The sequence below is a fragment of the Artemia franciscana genome, chromosome 7 (genome assembly GCF_032884065.1).
Source record: "Artemia franciscana chromosome 7, ASM3288406v1, whole genome shotgun sequence".
NCBI lineage: Eukaryota > Metazoa > Arthropoda > Branchiopoda > Anostraca > Artemiidae > Artemia > Artemia franciscana.
The window spans coordinates 25,292,373-25,310,889 of record NC_088869.1 but is presented as its reverse complement, the minus strand read 5'-3'; the positions used below and the strand labels follow the sequence as shown (position 1 = coordinate 25,310,889).

At 33.7% G+C, this 18,517-nt stretch overlaps 1 protein-coding gene across 8 annotated transcripts in view; it reads right to left on the bottom strand.

Moving 5' to 3' along the window:
- The window catches only part of LOC136029063 (fasciclin-2-like), a 196,992-nt gene that overhangs the window by 24,553 nt on the left and 153,922 nt on the right, over positions 1-18,517 (bottom strand). For all 8 annotated transcript variants that reach the window (XM_065707095.1, XM_065707101.1, XM_065707098.1 and 5 more), the window contains 4 exons: positions 14,377-14,629; positions 8,616-8,848; positions 2,396-2,537; positions 1,042-1,173 (listed from right to left, as the gene is read on the bottom strand). In XM_065707095.1, the coding sequence (XP_065563167.1) occupies positions 1,042-1,173; positions 2,396-2,537; positions 8,616-8,848; positions 14,377-14,629 (760 nt within the window). The remainder of the gene's footprint in view (positions 1-1,041; positions 1,174-2,395; positions 2,538-8,615; positions 8,849-14,376; positions 14,630-18,517) is intronic.

The following is an 18,517-nucleotide window of genomic DNA, read 5'->3' as shown; positions in this document are numbered from 1 at the left end:
TCTACCTCTTCAAACCATTGTTTTCTGGATTTTCTGCGATGTACCATAAAAGCAACCACTTAACTTGGCCTTTTTATCCTGGTTCAGTCCTTCTATAACGCAGTCATGAAGGTAGTTAGCCTCATATTGAGGCTGCCTCATATATTACTAAAAATAGCAAGCCTGTTTATTTTCTTTCAAGTGAAGAGAGCCCATTACTAAGTTGAATTTAATTACGATTCATTTTAACAGAATGGCTAAGACCCGACTCTCAAAGGGTTTTTTAAGTTATCAAATATTTTTAAAAGAAAAACTAAAACAATTATTCTGCATTGTTTTCTACAAACTGGGACAAATAACAATTTCAGAATCAGAAGAAAAAATATTTTTTTAACTCAAAATACTGATTTTCAAGATTGAAGAAGAAAAAAATAGTGTACACACAAACTAAGCAAAAATGATTCTACTTTCTCTTGGGACTTTTTGGACACTCACTAAAATATTTCCAGGATTTTAGTCTTTTAACTCAAAAAGCTCGGTAAAAACTTGTAAAATGTACAAGTAATCTAGATTTCAGTGTGAGCACAAATTGTGAAAATATTATGGTAAGTATGACTTTGAACGTTTTAACCTGGAGGCTCCAATTATTTGCCAACAGCTGTAGTATAAGAGGAATGATAATGAAATACACAGTAAATAAGATAAATAATAAGTAAATGAAAAACACAAAACTTTGAAAAACACATTTCAATTAATCTGAGATAATTGTCTAGATTAGTCGCATTGTACGGCCTTGATTGTTTGTATATATATATATATATATATATATATATATATATATATATATATATATATATATATATATATATATATATATATATATATATATATATATATATAAAAGAAAGAAAAAAAAGTGCATTTGTGGCTCCAAATTGTTAGCATCATTCTGTATTGTTTACTGTGTACTGTTTACAAAAGCTCCATATTCTATGTATTGATTTAATTTTCACTTTATAAAGATTAAACAAGTCATATATTTAAATAAGAACAGGGATTTACCGATCGGCCATTCTTTGGATGGGTTTTCATCGGTCCATTCTTCATTCTGCTTTCTGTACTGGACAGCATAGGAGGTCAGCTCTCTGCCACCAGTGTTTTGGGGACCAAAAATCTTGAAAGTTATCGTCGTCGCTAGAAATAGAGGTTCTATCACACTGAGAAAAGAAAAGAAAGTTCAAGTACTTTCAAACACAAAAACACCTTATAATATACCTAATAAAGAGTTGCAGGACGGACGTCATGCTGCAAAACTAGAATTATCCAGTCCGAAAGAGAATGGGTAGCTTACCAGATAGAAAATGACACAAGTATCGGCAAAAACAAACCCTCAACGTCATCTAGGGTTTGGCAATAACTGAAATTTTTTGAAGCTTTGTAATCGTTTCTCTGTCAGGAACTGAGATAAGACACCTATTACTACCTTTATCTTATTTATTACACGAATTAAATTGTTTAATCCTATTATTACACTAAAAAAATGCCAAAAAGCGCTAGATGGGATTTATACTATTTTTTGTCGACACCTGCACCAGTTCCCACTCTTATAAGTTACCCATATTCTTTGGATAGTCCTCTAAATACAATTTTCATGTTCTAAAATTAAAACTGTCATCCAAACAAAATTCGCAGTTCAAAAGTAGGAAAAAACCACAATTATCTCATCAAATAAAACCTGACAAATTCATTTTATTTATCAAATTGATCACTTGGCTCAATCAAAGAAAAATTCCTATAGAATAAAAAGACTTTTGAAAAACACATCTTTTGGACATAATTAAAATATTTCTAAAATAATTTTTCCAAGCTTGGGCTTAGTTCCCATTCCAGTTCCCAGTTCCCACTCTTATAAGTTACCCATATTCTTTGAGTAGTCCTCTAAAAAAGAAAATTACAACTGTCATCCAAACAAAATTCACAGTTCAAAAGTAGAAAAAAAAATTATCACATCAAATAAAGCCCGATAAAGTCATTTTATTTATCAAAATGATCACTTGGCTCAATTAAAGACAAATTCCTATAGAATAAAAAGACTTGAAAACACATCTTTTGGACATACTTAAAATATTTCAAAAATTTTTGGCTTAGTTCCCATTCCATCTTCTGTGTAATATATGTAAGATAGACCATTAGAATACAAGCTCATTAATCTGCATTTTGACATGCTAAAACAGCAGCCACGCCAAAATAAATCCAACCAAGAATAATGCTTGGACTCATGACCTATTTTGACGTGAAATTCACCCGCAATCCGTAGCAGCAAAATAACAAAAATTATCTTTAAAGAGGGAAAATGCGGAGAGGTTTGAATTTCAAAAGAAATTTTAAGGCATTATGCCTAAGGGGTTGCTCTTACCTGTTACAGTTTGGAAGGTAGCTTGAGTAGGGGGCTGAGGTACATGGGCCTGTTTCAATGTGATCAAATGTTCAGCCTTTCCGTGCTTATTCTCAGCCAAACATCGATATTCACCATAGAAACTATCATCCTCAGGAGTGACCTGGAAAACCACAAGTCATTTTACGGCAGAAGGGATCAGGAATCTAGTATGTCTAGCATTTGCTGATGCAAAGGGACGCTTATCTATAAACTACAATGAACAACAAACACAGTTAAGCACAGATCAACCTCTGGGAATAGTCTCAGAAAATCCCTCCAGTTATTTAAGAAGCGTTTTGATGTGGAAACTAGTGTGTATTCCACATCTATTTAATTAGCTCTCCCTCTTAGAAAACTGGGGTTCCCTAGGATTATAGCATTATGGTCCCAGGTTAGAACGATAACTCTTCCTAACTACTTGCTTCCTTCACCAATAAAGTTTCAGGCTCAAGAGCTTTTTTTGTCCGCTTATATGAAAAACAATCTATAAATAAAGTGTTTACACTAGTCTAGATGTCACTATTATGTAGTTTCATTTCCGCATTTTAGCTTAGAGATGCGCATACAATTGCTTTAAATAGAATTTTTTTTATAGATAAAGTGTATCATGCATTTCGAATGACATGTGTCGGTAGCATAGTGTACGATGAAAGCTCAATGACGGTTTCAGTCCACAAAATGGCTGTTAGGCGTTATTACGTGCATTGCAAGCTTTCCCCAAGTCCATTGGAAATCTCACTAATACTAGAAATCCTAGGAATTACCTATCTAAAATTTACCTATCGTCGGAATTTATGGCAAAAATTAAAAAAACAAGCAACATCTCCAAACAGAAAGTACACAGCTATAGGCTACTGAAAATAAAGTTCAAAACAAAAGTGAAGAATAAGATGCAAAGTATATTTTGCAAAAAAATCAAGCTTTAAATAAACAAAAATTACTGTTAACAGAAAAAAAAAATCAAACAAAAACTACTAGGGATAACGAACCCAATAGAAATTACTCTAATTAGAGTCGAGATATCCCTCCCCCTAAAGACTTTAGTTTTGCAGAATTCTATAAAGTCGAAATTAATCAATCTATTTAAATAAAAACTCGGGTTCAAAGTGAAATAAAAAGAAGAAAACTATTTTTTAAAAAGACTAAATAAGACTTAGAGAAGACTAAAGACTTTTTGATTTTGCAGAACACTAAAAAGTAAAAAATTATCAATATATATATATTTTTTTTTTTACTTAAAGCTCGTTTTCAAAATGGACAATTTTTTTTTTCTAAAGAACTATAAATATAATTGAAAACAAGGTACGGAAAACTTATTGGGTTTACATAACTTGATTCTAAATCCAAAGGACGGATTAGCTACGGTGACAACTTATGTTTAGTATGGTAACCGCTTCACCATTTCATCATAGGCTTTTTTTCTTAGACCTGGGCACTTCCTATTGAAGGAAATGTCATAGAAATTTCAAAAAGTGCTTATTCGATTGGAAATTGATAGCCAAAAGCGATGTGAGGGCGAATGTACCCCCCCCCCCTCCGCCAATCATTTCCCCAACCACATCGAATTATAATTTTTAGAAAGCCATTTTGTTCAGCGTAGTTGGAAAGTCAGGAAATTATGACTTTGAGGATGACAACCCTTTTACAACCATCAGGGCAAGGGTTGCAAGTAATGCCCTGGGGGTATATAAGGTGAAAAAAGTAAAAAAAAAAAAAAAAAAAAGGTGAAAAAATGTATTTTTTTATTTATTTAAATCATACAATCAATGAGCGAGTCAAACTCAAAACGAGTAAAAATTAACATGAGTAGAGCTGACAGTCCCCATGCCTTCATCTGACTAGAACATAATTTGCGTTTTACCGAAAACAAAATACATTTAAAATGTTTTCAATTTACTTTTACACGTTTAAAATGTTTTTACTAGATATATGATGAGTGAAGTCTTCCACCTTGCACTCCAACTACAGCGCAAGTAACTTTTTTTAACTTTAATAAATAAAAAATTATTAAAACTTTAAGGAATATATATTAAACTGACAATCCAGTCATTTTTTTAGTAAAGCGCAAATTACGTTCTGGTCTTGAAAGGGCATGGGGGTTTTCAGCCCTATTCATATTAATTTTGGTCGTTTTGAGCAAATTATTGTAATTTCTGTTTGTTTTTAGTTCGTTTTGTTTATTGATCGTAATTTGTGCTAATCTTATGCTTGGAAGACGACTTCCTCGCTCATTTGTCTAGTAAATTCAGTTTGTTTTATGCATTAGTTGAATATTAGTTTTATTTTTGTGTAAATTGTAAGTTCATTATTGGTTTCATTTTTATTAAGTTATTTCTATTTACTTTTACAGATTAATCATTATAATGTCTTTTGTTTTAATCTTTTTTTTACTCTGATTTAGCCATATTTTTGTTCTTTACTTTTGTTTAGAAAACTTTTTTTTATTTAATAAGATAAAAAAAAAAAAATTAATTCATTAATTAGCTCGTTTGAAAGTCAGGTCTTCTGCGTTTGAAAGTCTGCATTAATTTGGCTGCAGGACGAAACAATCAACTAAACTCAAGAATTCCTTATTAATAGTTTTTTATCTTTGTAATAGCGTTCTAGTATTTATAAAATGATTGGTGATTGAATACCATACTTTTTAATGTTTTTACAACAAACATAAAGTTCTACATTGATAAGGAAGAATCATGAATTTTATGGCTTAAACTCTAATCTTTTCTAAGCTTTTCAATATATGCAAAGAAGTCTTGTTTAGGATTTAATATCGAGGATGGTCAATTTCCTTATTTTACGCCCTTTGTGAAGACTCCAACACACAAATAATTTGAAAAGAGTCATAAAATTGGTGACATAAAATTATTTGTTCTCTTTAAAATTTGAAAAGGGAAATATTGACTTCTTTCGTTCTGCGTGTTCGGAAACCTTTCCATTTCAAGGGTTGGTTAGTAACGTGGAAAAAACGTATTATTTTAGAGATTCTTCAATCAATTACAAGGGCTATTCTAAGGAGGAATTATTGATTTATTACACGTCAAGAAAGTAAAAGTCGTTTTTTTTTATTATTGTTCAAACACAGCTATTTATTTAATATTTTTATGTAGTGTCATAAAAAACAGTAGATAACAAGGCTTTATCCAGGGGGAGGGGGTACCGGGTTTGAACCCCAGATCAGTGTCTGACTCGTAAAGATGTAACAAAAATGCATAAAAACGAATTTGTCGTGCTTCTTTTTCTTCTTTTTTCTTGTTTTTCTGTTAGTTTTTTTATTATTATTTTTAAACGCGTTGCTTCCAAATGTACAGAATGAAGTAGGTAATTATTAATTGCTTTGTCAATTCAAACTATTCCTTCAACAAACTGAACAGTACTTAAAAAACTGAGAACTAAAAAACTATCAATGTTCGTTTGAAAACTTTTATTAAGGCATTAATTTTCTATACGTTTGGAAGAAATTAAATGAAAAGAAAGTTTTAACAAAAGTGACCTTTTATGACAGAGAAATGAAATTGAAAGTCCAAACGTAGCGGCTCTAAAAAATAGGATAGAAAATCCTATACTCCGTCGAGAATACTCCTAACTCTGTGAAAAAAGTAGGATATTTCTTCCCTGTAATGTTGATTAGTATCGTACTTTTGCTCTTCCAGTTGCTGAAGTTTGATAAATAAAAACTACAACGTTCGAAATTTTTCTTTTAGAAAACATATTTTTTTTCTTTTTTTCTTTTATGATTTTTTTTCTTTCAGAAGAACAATTTATAAAGTTGCTGATGGTGTCTTAGGGAAGAAAGTTAGGACTGCCGTTAGGAATATTAGTGAAAAAGCTATATGTTTAATAGAGAGAAGAAGGGGCTAGTACAAGAATTATCTGAATGTTAGATCATTTGAAAACAAAAGGAATGTAAAGAAAGTAGAGAAAGCATTAAAATATGAACTAAAGATGTGTGAAGTGGAAGCCATGGATAAAATTGCCGAGGATTTCGAAGATGCAGCTAGACGGCATAATAGTAAAATATTGTAAAGGGAGATGGACAGAACATAAAGTCTGTGATACCTTGGATGTGAAGGAATATGTTTTGTGAAGAAGAATTAGCGACAGTACTAATAGGATTAAAAACTAATAAGGTTTCAGGTGCTGATAGTGTAGTAAATGAGTTTCTTAAATATGGTGGCTCTGGGGTTAGAAATAAGTTACTGAAGATTATGAATTATTTTTGAAAAAAGGAAATTACCTAACGATTTTAGGAAAACCTTATTTAAACCACTGTATAAGAAAGATGATAAGAGTAAGTGATGTAATTATCGAGCCATTAGTCTGGTTTCTGTAGGTAGTAAGTTACTCAGTAATATGATACTTTTTAGACAGAGATATGCTGAAGACAAAGTATTGAGAGAAGAACAGTGCGGTTTTAGAAAAGATAGAAGATGTGTCGACCAAATTTTCACTCTGAAGTTAATGATTGAGAAGTGCCTGAGTTGTCAAACACCTTTGGTCCTCAGTTTTATAGATTATGAGCATTCGTTCGATTTTGTTGATAGAAGAGCTTTAGCAAAGGTTTTATCCTTGTTTGGTGAACCATAAAAATACATTAAAGTGATTAGTGCTACGTACGAGAATCACCCTGCTGTGGTTAAGGTAGTAAATGAGGTTAGCGGCTGGGTTTGTATTAAATCAGGAGTAAAGCAGGGTTGTGCTCTACCCCCTTTATATGGATCATTTTTATGGAGTTTATCTTAAGGAGCACATGAAAGGCAATGGAAGACCACGGAATCAAATGGGGAAGAAAAACTCTCCTGAACACAGATTATGCTGATGATTTAAGCATCCTAGATGAAAGTGTGCGCAAAATGAATGAACTTTCATGGGTTTTGTGAGTTCAGGGTGCTAGAATACGTTTGAAAATTAAGGTCAAGAAGACTAAGTAACTAAGCCTAAGAATAAGTAAAAATGAAAAGGTGACGTTGAATACCAAAGAATTGATCAGGTGGGCAGCTTCACTTACCCTGGTAGTATTATAAGTAAAGACGATGGGAGAAGTGAAGATGTTAAAAGTAGTGGGCGCTCCAAAATGCGGATGAAGATTTGCTAGATGTTTTCCAGAGAAATTGCCAACGGATTGTTCTGATTACCCGGCTCACAGACCGTATTTGAAACAGTATGCTGTACGAAAAATGTGGCTCAGTCCCGCTTTCTAAGGCTATAATGAAAGAGACCTTGAGATGACTCGGCACGTTGTACAGATTACCGAAGATTGTCCTTTTCGGCCAACCGTCTAGGGCTAAACGGAAAGCAGGTCGTCCTCGTCTTGGGAGGGAAGAAGTCATAAAGAAAGATTTATAAAGGAAATGGGAATTTTCTGGGAGGATTTAAAAAGGGAGGGTTTGAATAGATTGGGATGGAGGAGGAGCGTGCGTAGCTGTGTTGGCCTCAGGCGGCTTGGTGCTGTGGTGAGTTGTTGGTAGTAGTAGTAGTAGATTCTGTTCGTTGTTAGTTCGACTTCTTATTTCACTATGTTTCTGCTCGGTTAATATTTTAATTTGATTCTTTACTATAAAAAAAAGAAAAAAAAACCGTTTTTCTATTCTGCAAAATAATAGAAATAAATCAGTGTAGTGATCGATAGCGACAAGCTGTTCATTTAATCAGTTAATAAAAATAAATAAGTAAGAAAAAGGATACCCAAAGTGACTTACTCCATTTTTGTAATATATTCTTCATCGGGGTTGTTTTAGTCAGTGAGTTATAAAGGCTTACTCACTACGGTAGTTAGTCGTAGTATTTGGGATGACTTATAAAAGGGAAAAAAACAGAGAGAAAAAGAAGCCAAAATAATACATTACTGGTTTTATATAAATTTCCCAATCATTTAGAAGAAAAATGTTTTTTTTTCTGCTAATATACATGACTGTCAAAATTGTGTTAGTGTATATTGTACGATGTTTGTCCATTAGTCTTCTTAAAAAAAGGATTTTGTAACCTACATTACCTAGCTACATAAACCTAGGATTTTGTGTTTGGGAGAAGGAGACAAACTTTTTTTTTGTCGTCACGAAGCAGTGAACGCTAAGCATTTTCCCTCTTATATCCATGTGTCCTGACAAGCTGTTTGGCTAGTGTAAAAATAAACAAGTACTGTAAATTCTAGAGTAAAATTTTTAAATAAACAAATATTAATAAATAATATACTAGGAAATACCAAAAGCGTGCTTTCTCCATCTTTGTTATATATTCTGTATCGAGGGTCGTTTTCGTCAATGAGAGCGTTGTAACGGCTGTTCCACCAGTTAATTGTAGCATTTGGAATACTCGATGCTCTGCACGTCAAGTTCACAGGTCGCTGTGACCAAGTCCACATTTCCTTCATAGGAGTATCATCAAAGTTCGGTCTAAATTCAACAGTAATGTGGCCCATTCTTTCGGCAATTCCCCCTAAATTTATTAAAGAAAGTTATAATCAAAAATACTTTATGAATTCAACACGTTTTTATGATTAGATACCCGATAACGTCATGGTTAAACTCGATCAGTGTTTCTGATATAATTTATAAAAAAAACACAAACTTTTCCCCTTCAATCAAGTTTTAAAAAAAGGAAGGCTAATAAATCTTATTCTTATTCTCCTATAAAAGCTTTGAAAATATCAAATGCTCTCATTTGCTTAGGTACTATAGTCATCGTTACAACAAAAGCTAAAACCTGGTAAGGAGTAAATCATAGCCCATAGTAACCGAAAAATATAAGAACTTTGTTGTATAACTTTTTAATAATGATCAAGCAGTTAATAAATAACTGAGCAATTGTAGAGAGCGGTGTCAAGACAATTAATTTGTCTTGAAAAATTAAAAAGCAGCATTGAATTCACAAGAGACGAGGACCAATTAATAACAACAGGTGTCATTGGTATCCGCTGGACTTTACCTCCTCTAGCCAAAAAACATCATTTTAATTCTTTCTCATTTTACAAATTTCCCAAGGATATAAACACCTGACGTTGCAAACAGATTTGATTACCCTCAAAGAAATAGAATCTGTCAGTTCAATACTCAAATCGATTTCAATAAAGCTTCCTCAAGAAAAGTTTTTTTTTTTTCATTTAGCCTCAATATCCTTTTCCTTTTAACCCCCTTCAAAACAGCTTGAGAGCATTCATTTATCTAGAAGCATAGATTTATTACCCTAATCCCCAAAAAGGCATCCTCAAGGATTCTAATGGTTTTCGCTCTATTACACTAATTTGCTGTTTTTATAAAGGTATACAAGAGCTTCATTTATTTGTCGTGGAACCACTCCTTAGATAATCTAATTGATAGAAAATAGTTTGGCAACATGCCAGAATTTTCTACAGCGATCTGCCTCAGCCTAAGAAGTGAGTGAGTATATCATAGGATATGATTTTAAATTAAATTACTTACTGTTTTTACCAAAAATAGATTAACTGAATAACAAACCTATAAAATTCATTTATTTTGGTAGAATAACCAAGTAACGATTATCTTAAATTAAATTACGGGTATCTTCACATAAAATAAAGACCCTCGATTAGTCAGCTATATTTAAGGGCACCATGCGTTATTCATCAGAAACAAATGCTTAATATTTGTATATATTTGAGGAAATAAATATATGATTAAATATATTTGACTAATGGTAAAGACACCTCCCTCCGCCAACAATTCATCATACACCAAAATATGTGCTCAAAAAACTAAGACTATGAATCACATATGCTACCAGGGAATTTCCAGCATTCAGCCCCTTCTGTTGTCATTTAATTATGATTAGATGATAGGTTAGACAGGATTTCAAATGAGCCACCTAACAAATGGCGCTCCTGCAAAAAAAAAGAACAACAAAAAACAAAAAAAAACACATCAGCAGACTTGAGCATCAACCGTAAGATATGACCTTCATCCGATATATAATTCACAGTAAACAAAATACTCTTCAAATTCGTCATATTACTCTTTATTTGTAACATGATTAGCCTCAATTTTGTACCAAAAACTAAAATCAGACAATGTTTTGGAACCATAACAGCACCATTATGGCGGGTTCTCATCCCAGATGAACTTCCAGCTACTTTGGCCTGGACCAAGACACTTGAGACAACGATCTGAATTGACGCAACACAAGCAATAATATCAAACCAAGTATACTTATGATGCACACTTATTTTAGATTAACGTATTTTGTTTATATCAAAATTATATGTTTGTATCAAATAAACGTATAAACGTATTGTTTGTATCAAAATTGTATATCTTTACAGTATATATACTGTAAAGAAAACTTTTGAATTCTTTTTTTTTTGCCTAGGACTGATTGGAGTCAATTTGGATTTTAATAAGGGATCTTATGTTCCTGGACCGTTTCTTTTTTTTTTTTTTATGAAGGGTGTCCTACCTTTATTTACAGGCCATGGAGCCTTTGTATGGGCACCATACTTACACATCAATATACTGCACACAGTTTGTAGCTATGAGTGCAACCATGATGCACTGAAAGAAGCTCTAAATACAAAACTGGGTTTACAAATATACAGAACCCTTTCAGCATATAGAAACCAGTGAAATAGATTAAATTGAGGAAGAGTAGTGACATCTTTACTTTTCTCGTAAGACTTAGGTTTGCTTAGGCTACTTTTTGCTGCAAGCCTTTTCTCTCTTTTATTTCCCAGCAAACGCTTTTAATTAACAAAATTTTAATTAACGACTCGAAATTCTTAAGTTTTTTCCTTTTTCGACAAAGCTTTACAACCATGCTATGAAAGAGGGGATCCCTGCTCGCAACTGTATCCCATAAATACAATGTGATTTACTTAGAAAATGTTCTTTGGAAGGAATAGGGTCCAATTACTGCTTTTATTAAAACATAGAGCATAGCTTATTTAGAAAGTAATTTTACTTTCTAGTGTGCTACTCGAAGAGAATTTAACCCCATCTAATGTAAGCAGCATGAGTCTACTCTACACCACAAGGTCAATGAGGAAATACATCATCCAAACATTCAGCATGCTTTACTTAGAAAGAAGAATTAGTTTCTAGTGTGGAGCTTGAACATGATTTTTCACAATCCAGCATGAGCTATAATAGAGCACAAGCATGGGACTACTCAGTCGTACAGGGCTGCCGAGAAAGATAGCATTTAGACGACTCTCTTTTCCTAGGCATGGGATCAAAAAATCCCGTGTGATAAATGTTTTTTAAATCGGCTGCCATGTGGACTTAAAGACCCAGATAAAGCTGAGAAAAACAAAGCAACCGTACAAACTACTTGAATTTTAATCTCGATTTCGTAACTGAAAAGCTTGGAGAATTTACAGATAAAAGATTGAAACTGAGATAGTTTTAATTTGTGACTTACAGATACTCCATTTCTTGGATCTCCCCCTGGGAAATCTCGCACCAATGTGAGAAACAAGTGAGTTAGTAATAAAAATATATTGTTTTTTTTTTCTGTTTCTTTTTTACATCCAATTGTTCCTTAGATTCAGGTATATTGCTGTCTCTCGGGAAAAACAACGCTTACAAAGTTGTTAATTGACTAGAAATTAAGCAATACTTGCGAAGCTCAATAACAAATGCACATGTTTCCCCAAAGACAAAAACAAAGTTTTTTTCTGAGCACAAAGAAAACAGTACAAAGATCGCTTGAAGCACAGTTCATTGGTGTCTACAGTATTCTAAAATACTTGAATAGATACTTCAGATTATATCATATATCGCCTGTGGAGGGAAAAGATAGTCCTTAAAGTACCAAATTATCAAATTAAAATACCTCATGTACCAAGTACCTTAAGTACTGCAATAAAGTACCTTAAGTGCCAACTATCAAATTAAAAATATGTTTTGAATTTGTTCCCATCTAAGGTTTACTCTCATTCATATCTGAAAACTCCTATTTTCTAAAATCTTTTTTTTTCAAAGCTACGGAGTTTTTAGGCCAGTGCCACATTTTAGTCAGTGCTGTCACGTTGTATAGCCAATTAGTTAAATTTGACAATACCTTCGTCCGAAAAAATCCAAACATTAACAATTTACTTATTCCCAAAAACAGGTAGACCTTCCAAGGAATGGCATACCTTCTCAGGCCGGATGGTGCCATTTTCTTTGGATTATTTTTTACTGTTTCTTTTCCTGAAATTTGGTGCTCGCTACTATTAAAAAATGCATAACTGTATAACGTTTTTGTTTTTCTTTAAAAATCGAAATCCCGATTTTCTTAAATTTTAATAATATTTAGTTGGGTAATTTTCCAATTAACCAACTAATATAATCAGATTTTGTTTTCACAGTTTTTGGTACTTTTACCACTTTTCGAAAAATCTTCCCATCCCAGAAAATTTGAAAAAATAAAACCGAAAAAATTTGTAGCTTTTAACTTGAAAATATATTCTCAATTGAGAAAAGGGCTACTTTTTTGTTCTCTTAAGAAATTGTCTCTTAATATCCCTAATAGCACAAAATATAATCTTATTTGAAAGGACAACATTAAAAAACAAACTTAAAACCAAAAATGGCCCTCCCAAATGGATTTAAGATGTCAATATATCCGCCTAAAATTATGGATATTTTTTCCTCAAGTTTTAAAGTTTTTATAAAATAAGTTTGCCTTTGAAAGTTTTTATTAGTTTTTAAAGAGAGTAGGCATGACTTAAAATTAGGATGGGTAAGTCTAGGAGAATATACATGAATATGTTCGGCTCATTTTGGTCATCAAACATCAGCTTCATCGATGAAACCAAGTTCTTATTTCTTCTTAGTTCTTTGGTAAAAGAAAAGGGGATTTTAAGTCTAATAACTTGCTTCAAGCACCGGATATATAGACGTGCCCAATATGCTGCTAGTTCTTCAGCAAGTAAAATGAATCAATACACGGTTTTGATGAGGATCGATTCCAGATAAACGTGAAGCTTCGGAAAAGTTGTTTCAAGAAAATAAAGGGCTCAGTTTTTATGACTCTTTGGCTATTATTTAGGCTCTTTCTCCCGTTTCTTAGAAGTAAAGAGTTTGTTGAGATATTTGGCAATCATGCCTAAGCATTAAAAAATCAGATACGGAAAGGGTTTCATTAAAATAAATATAAATAATGTGATAAAACATCATTAGCAAGTATACGCCTAGTTTCTTGAGGGGAAGGGTGGCACAATTTAGATATTACATAAGTCTCTTATATATTTAAAGAATATGGAATACGTCAATTAAAATTGTCAATTAAATAAGTCAATTAAAATTGCCTAATAGGTTTGGAAAATTTAGCAATAACCTTCAAATCTTCCTTTAATTCTGTTTTAGCTTTAAAATATAAAAGTTTATAGATAAAAGCATCTTGGAAATTAATGTAATTAATGCTTAGATCCGTATATCTTCAGCCTTTCATTCCGTCCTGTCGGAGAAAACAGCACAAGTTTTTTTTAATAATAATAAAACCAAAGCTGTTAACCCCATAATTCCTCAGTAAGAGCGAAAAATAAACCACATCTGTTCACTTCAAAATAGACTAGAAACAAAAGGATTCTACACCAGGAAATAGTCTTAATTCTGATCGGTTTTGTTCTTCAAAGGGACAATGTGTGGGAGGCATTTTAGTAGTTTTACGAAAGATTCATAAGTTAGGATTTTAATGTTTTCACTGGAACAATTTTTTTTTTGAAATTCAAATGAGAAAAAAACTGTAAAATTTGAGTTGAATGTTAAAATGTAAAATTGGACATAACTGACTGACGTGGCTTCATTATGTAATGTGATGCTAACAATTAGTGTAAAGTAGTCTAAGACTTCCTGGATCCTTTTAAATTAGAATTATGGTGTACCCGTCCCTCATCTGAACTGACTATGCTTCTGCAGGGGCGAACCTGCAGAAGGTTTCTTTTTTTTAATGTAAGATAAGCGCTATTTTTGGGCAAGGCGAAAGATACTATTTATCAATTCTAAGAATGTGGTTGAGAATTCAATTACCTGAATTTTCAGCATAGCATTTGTAGAGACCGTCATCGCTACGTGTAGCACCTGAAATAGACAACCTGGCAACAGCGCTGTCAGGCTCACCTCCAATACCTGAGCCACCAATGCTGGCCTCAACGCTAACCCTTGGGTCTAGGGTATTGACGCCAATTTTGTATGTGTTATCTGAGCCTTCTTTAAGAAACACAATTTCTGGAAGGGGGTCACCTCGGGCAATACATTCAATTGTGATGTCTTTATTTTGCACCTAAAAAGCAAACATTTTGGAAAACCTGATCCACAGCGTCAAATACAGGTTTTAGGGCGGTTCTAGTTTTAGTTTTTTAAATGAGGGATATCATGTGCGGAGACCCAGGGGCGAACCTCCAGCATTTTTATTGGGGGGAGGGGTTCTTATCCGGATAGTCCGATAGAAAAAATAAAGCAAACTGTAAAACGGGTCAGCGGAAACGATAGTATGAAAAAAGACTACTCATAATAGAGCTGATATACGACATATAAATATTGACATTTTAAAAAACCCCTCCCAATTTGGCAAAAAAGGGAGATATTGTTGGGATATTTCAAATAAATTGTTGCCGAATATACAACTGTTATATTTTTGTAAAATACCCCCAAACTATTGTGCTCAACTCGTAAACCAGCCCCCTCTTTGTGAAAAGCTTTTTCATTTTTGGAAGAGCGGATTGAAAATGGGAAACTGGACTGAATCAGATCTATTATGGATGGAATAAGAAACAAAACCACAAAAAGAGTAGCGTTAAACAGTTGGATTTAGGAAGTAAATGTCTACAATAAAAAATAAACAAGTACCAGCTACTCTATAGGCTGCAGATAACCGTAAAAGGCAAAGTCAAAATAACATGGAGAGCCTTAGAATTTTTCTTGTTGATTTTTTTTTTTTTTTTTTTTTTTTTTTTTTTTTTTTTTTTTTTTTAACTTGTGTTACTACTCTTACCAGCTTCTCACAATCGTTGGTAAGACGTTACTTATTATTGGATGCTCTATATCAATATATTATATAGCAAATAATATGATTTTTGGCTTAATGGAGCTCTTTACTTTTCTTTGAAAAACTCTATGGATTTTTGTGGAAAACGTTTTTTAAATTAATATTCAGTAACACGGCCACTTGGTTCTCAGAAGTTAAAGCTTCGACTATTCAGTCATGTTGATAACAGAATGAGAAAACCCTGATCATATTTTCTAAAATTTTTCTTTCTTTTTTTGAGACAACTTGTGTTGCTACGCTTTTCACAATCTTTAGACGTTACTTATTAGTGAATACTCTGCTTCTTTTTTTTGTTTAGAATATGCAAAAAAAACAACAAATAACACCTTTTTGGCGCGGAGCTACGGTATTGCACGATTAGGGTTGATTATATACGCTTTGGACGGTATTTGGCATCCCTCAAGAGAGTAACTGTGAAAAAAAAAACTTTTTCTCCTGTTTAATATTTCCTTATGTATCAAGATTGAAGCAACATTAGTTATTATTTGTAGTTAATACAGAAATTTTTTCAAATATAATAGATCAGAGGCGAAAAAGCACACTTAGCCGAAAAAAATTACACGCGTGTCGTGCTTGCAAAACACCTGCACGGTAGGTCAGTTACGTACAAGTCTAAACGCAAGTAACTAAATGAATAAGAGACTAATTCTCCGAACTTCGCTTTAAGCTTGCTTTTTATGATATTTCTTTGGAGGGGGGGATAACAATTTTTCCAGGATAGGCAATCGCTAGCCGTGCCCTCCTGCTCCAGCAAGTTCTGGTGAATGATTCAACTATAAACTAGGAAATCAATTTAATGAAGAGACACTGCGTAAATAACCATTGGCTACTAGACATCTTTAGTACATTCAAATAGTCCCAAAACACCCAATAAAGGATTTTTCAGTGCTGACAGCTAGACTGAAAAATAATTTATAATCCTAACTAGTCAAAGAACCTGTCAGACACTGAGAAAAAAGACCTTAGCATATATTCTTGTGCAAGAAAAAATATCTTACCTCATTCCCATAAGACAATTTACACGTCCTCCCTCCCCCCCCAAAAAAAAAATCGAGTTCTTTCTGAAAGTTACAGTTCTACTCGACAGTCAGGAGACAAAACCAGGTATGCTTTTCAAGCATCGAAAAAAATTCGTCACCTTTGATTGGCTAGGTGTTATGGGAACTAATAAATTATATAAAGTAAGATAAGTTGTCAAAAAGAAAGTCCACAGGTCATATCAAATTTAAAGATGCAACAGCTAAGTGCCTAGCAAACAAATTACAACAAAACATTTTCTTATGTAAGGAAAAAGTATGATGGAAATTTAAAACCATCAATTTATAATAAAACAAGAGCTAGGAGCTCATTTGGCACTTGTGGCGAGGCCTGAAGAGCTAAGAGCCAAGAACTCACATGGTATGAGCTCTAACAAAATTCTAAAAATCAATAGATTGATTTAAAAGGAAAATCAGAAGCCGGTCAGGATTTAAAATAAGAGCTCTGAATCACGATGTCCTTCTAAATATCAAAATTCATTAAGATCCGATCACCCACTCGTAATTTATAAATACCTCCTTTTTTCTAATTTTTCCTCTCCCTTTAGCCCCCCCCCCCAGATGGTCGAATCTGCGAAAACAAATTTATCAAGTCAATTGGTGCAGCTCCCTGACACGCCTACCAATTTTCATCGTCCTAGCACGTCCAGAAGCACCAAACTCGCCAAATCACTGAGCCCCTCCCCCCAACTCTCCCAAAGAGAGCGAATTCAGTACGGTTACGTCAACCACGTATCTAGGACATTTGCTTATTCTATCCACCAAGCTTCATCCTGATTCCTCCACTCTAAGCGTTTTCCAAGATTTCCGATTTCCCCCTCCAACTCCCCCCAATGAAACAATGTAAATATCAAATTTCATTAAGATCCGGTCACCCGTTCTTAAGTTAAAAATACCTCAATTTTTCTAATTTTTGCCAATTAACACCCCCCAGCTCCTCCAAAGAGAACGGATCCGTTCCAATTATGTCAATCACGTATCTAGAACTTATGCTTATTCTTCCCATCAAGTTTCATCCCGATATCTCCACTCTAAGCGTTTTCCAAAATTTCTGTTTCCCTCCTCCAAAACCCTATGTCCCCGGATCCAATTCGAGTCAAAAATGGAGCGTCTGATACATAAGACCCTTGTATATATCAAGTTTCATTAAGATCCGATCACCTACTCGTAAGATAAAAATACCTCAATTTTCATGTTTCCCAAGAATTCCGGTTTCCCCCTCAAACTCCCCCCGATATCACAGGATCTGGTCAGAATTTAAAATAAGAGCTTTAAAGCACAAGATCCTTCTGAATATCAAATTTCATTAAGACCTGGTCACCCGTTCGTAAGCACAAATACCTCATTTTTCCGAATTACCCCCCCCCCCCCCTATTAACTCCACCAAAGAGAGTGGACCGGTCGGGTTATGTCAGTCATGTATCAGTGTTTTTATTCTTCCCATCCAGTTTCATCCTGATCTCTCCGCTTAAAGTATTTTCTAATATTTACGCCCCCCCCCCCCAATGACACTGGATCCGGTTGAGATTTAAAATAAGAGATCTGAGTTACGAGGTCCTTCTAAATATGAAGTTTCATGAAGATCCAATCACTCCTTCGTAAGTTAAAAATTCGTCATTTCTTCTAATTTTTCAGAATTAACACTCCGCCAATAGAGCGGATCCGTTCCAAGTATGTCAATCACGTATCTAAGACTTCTGCTTATTTTTCCCACCAAGTTTCATCCTTATCCCTCCAATCTAAGCGTTTTCCATGATTTTAGCCCCCCCCCCAAACTCCCCCCAATGTCACCAGATCCATTCGGGATTTAAAATAAGAGCTTTGAGACACGATATCCTTCTAAATATTAAATTTCATTGAGATCTGATCACCCATTCGTAAGTTAAAAATACCTCATTTTTTCTGTTTTTCAGAATTAGCCCCCCCCCCCCACAACCTCAAAGAGAGCGGATCGGTTCCGGTTATGTCAATCATATATCTAGGACTTATGCTTATTTTTCACACCAAGTTTCATGCCGATCCCTCCCCATTAAGTGTTTTCCAAGATTTTAGGTTTTCCCCTCCCAACCCCCCCCCCATTGTCACC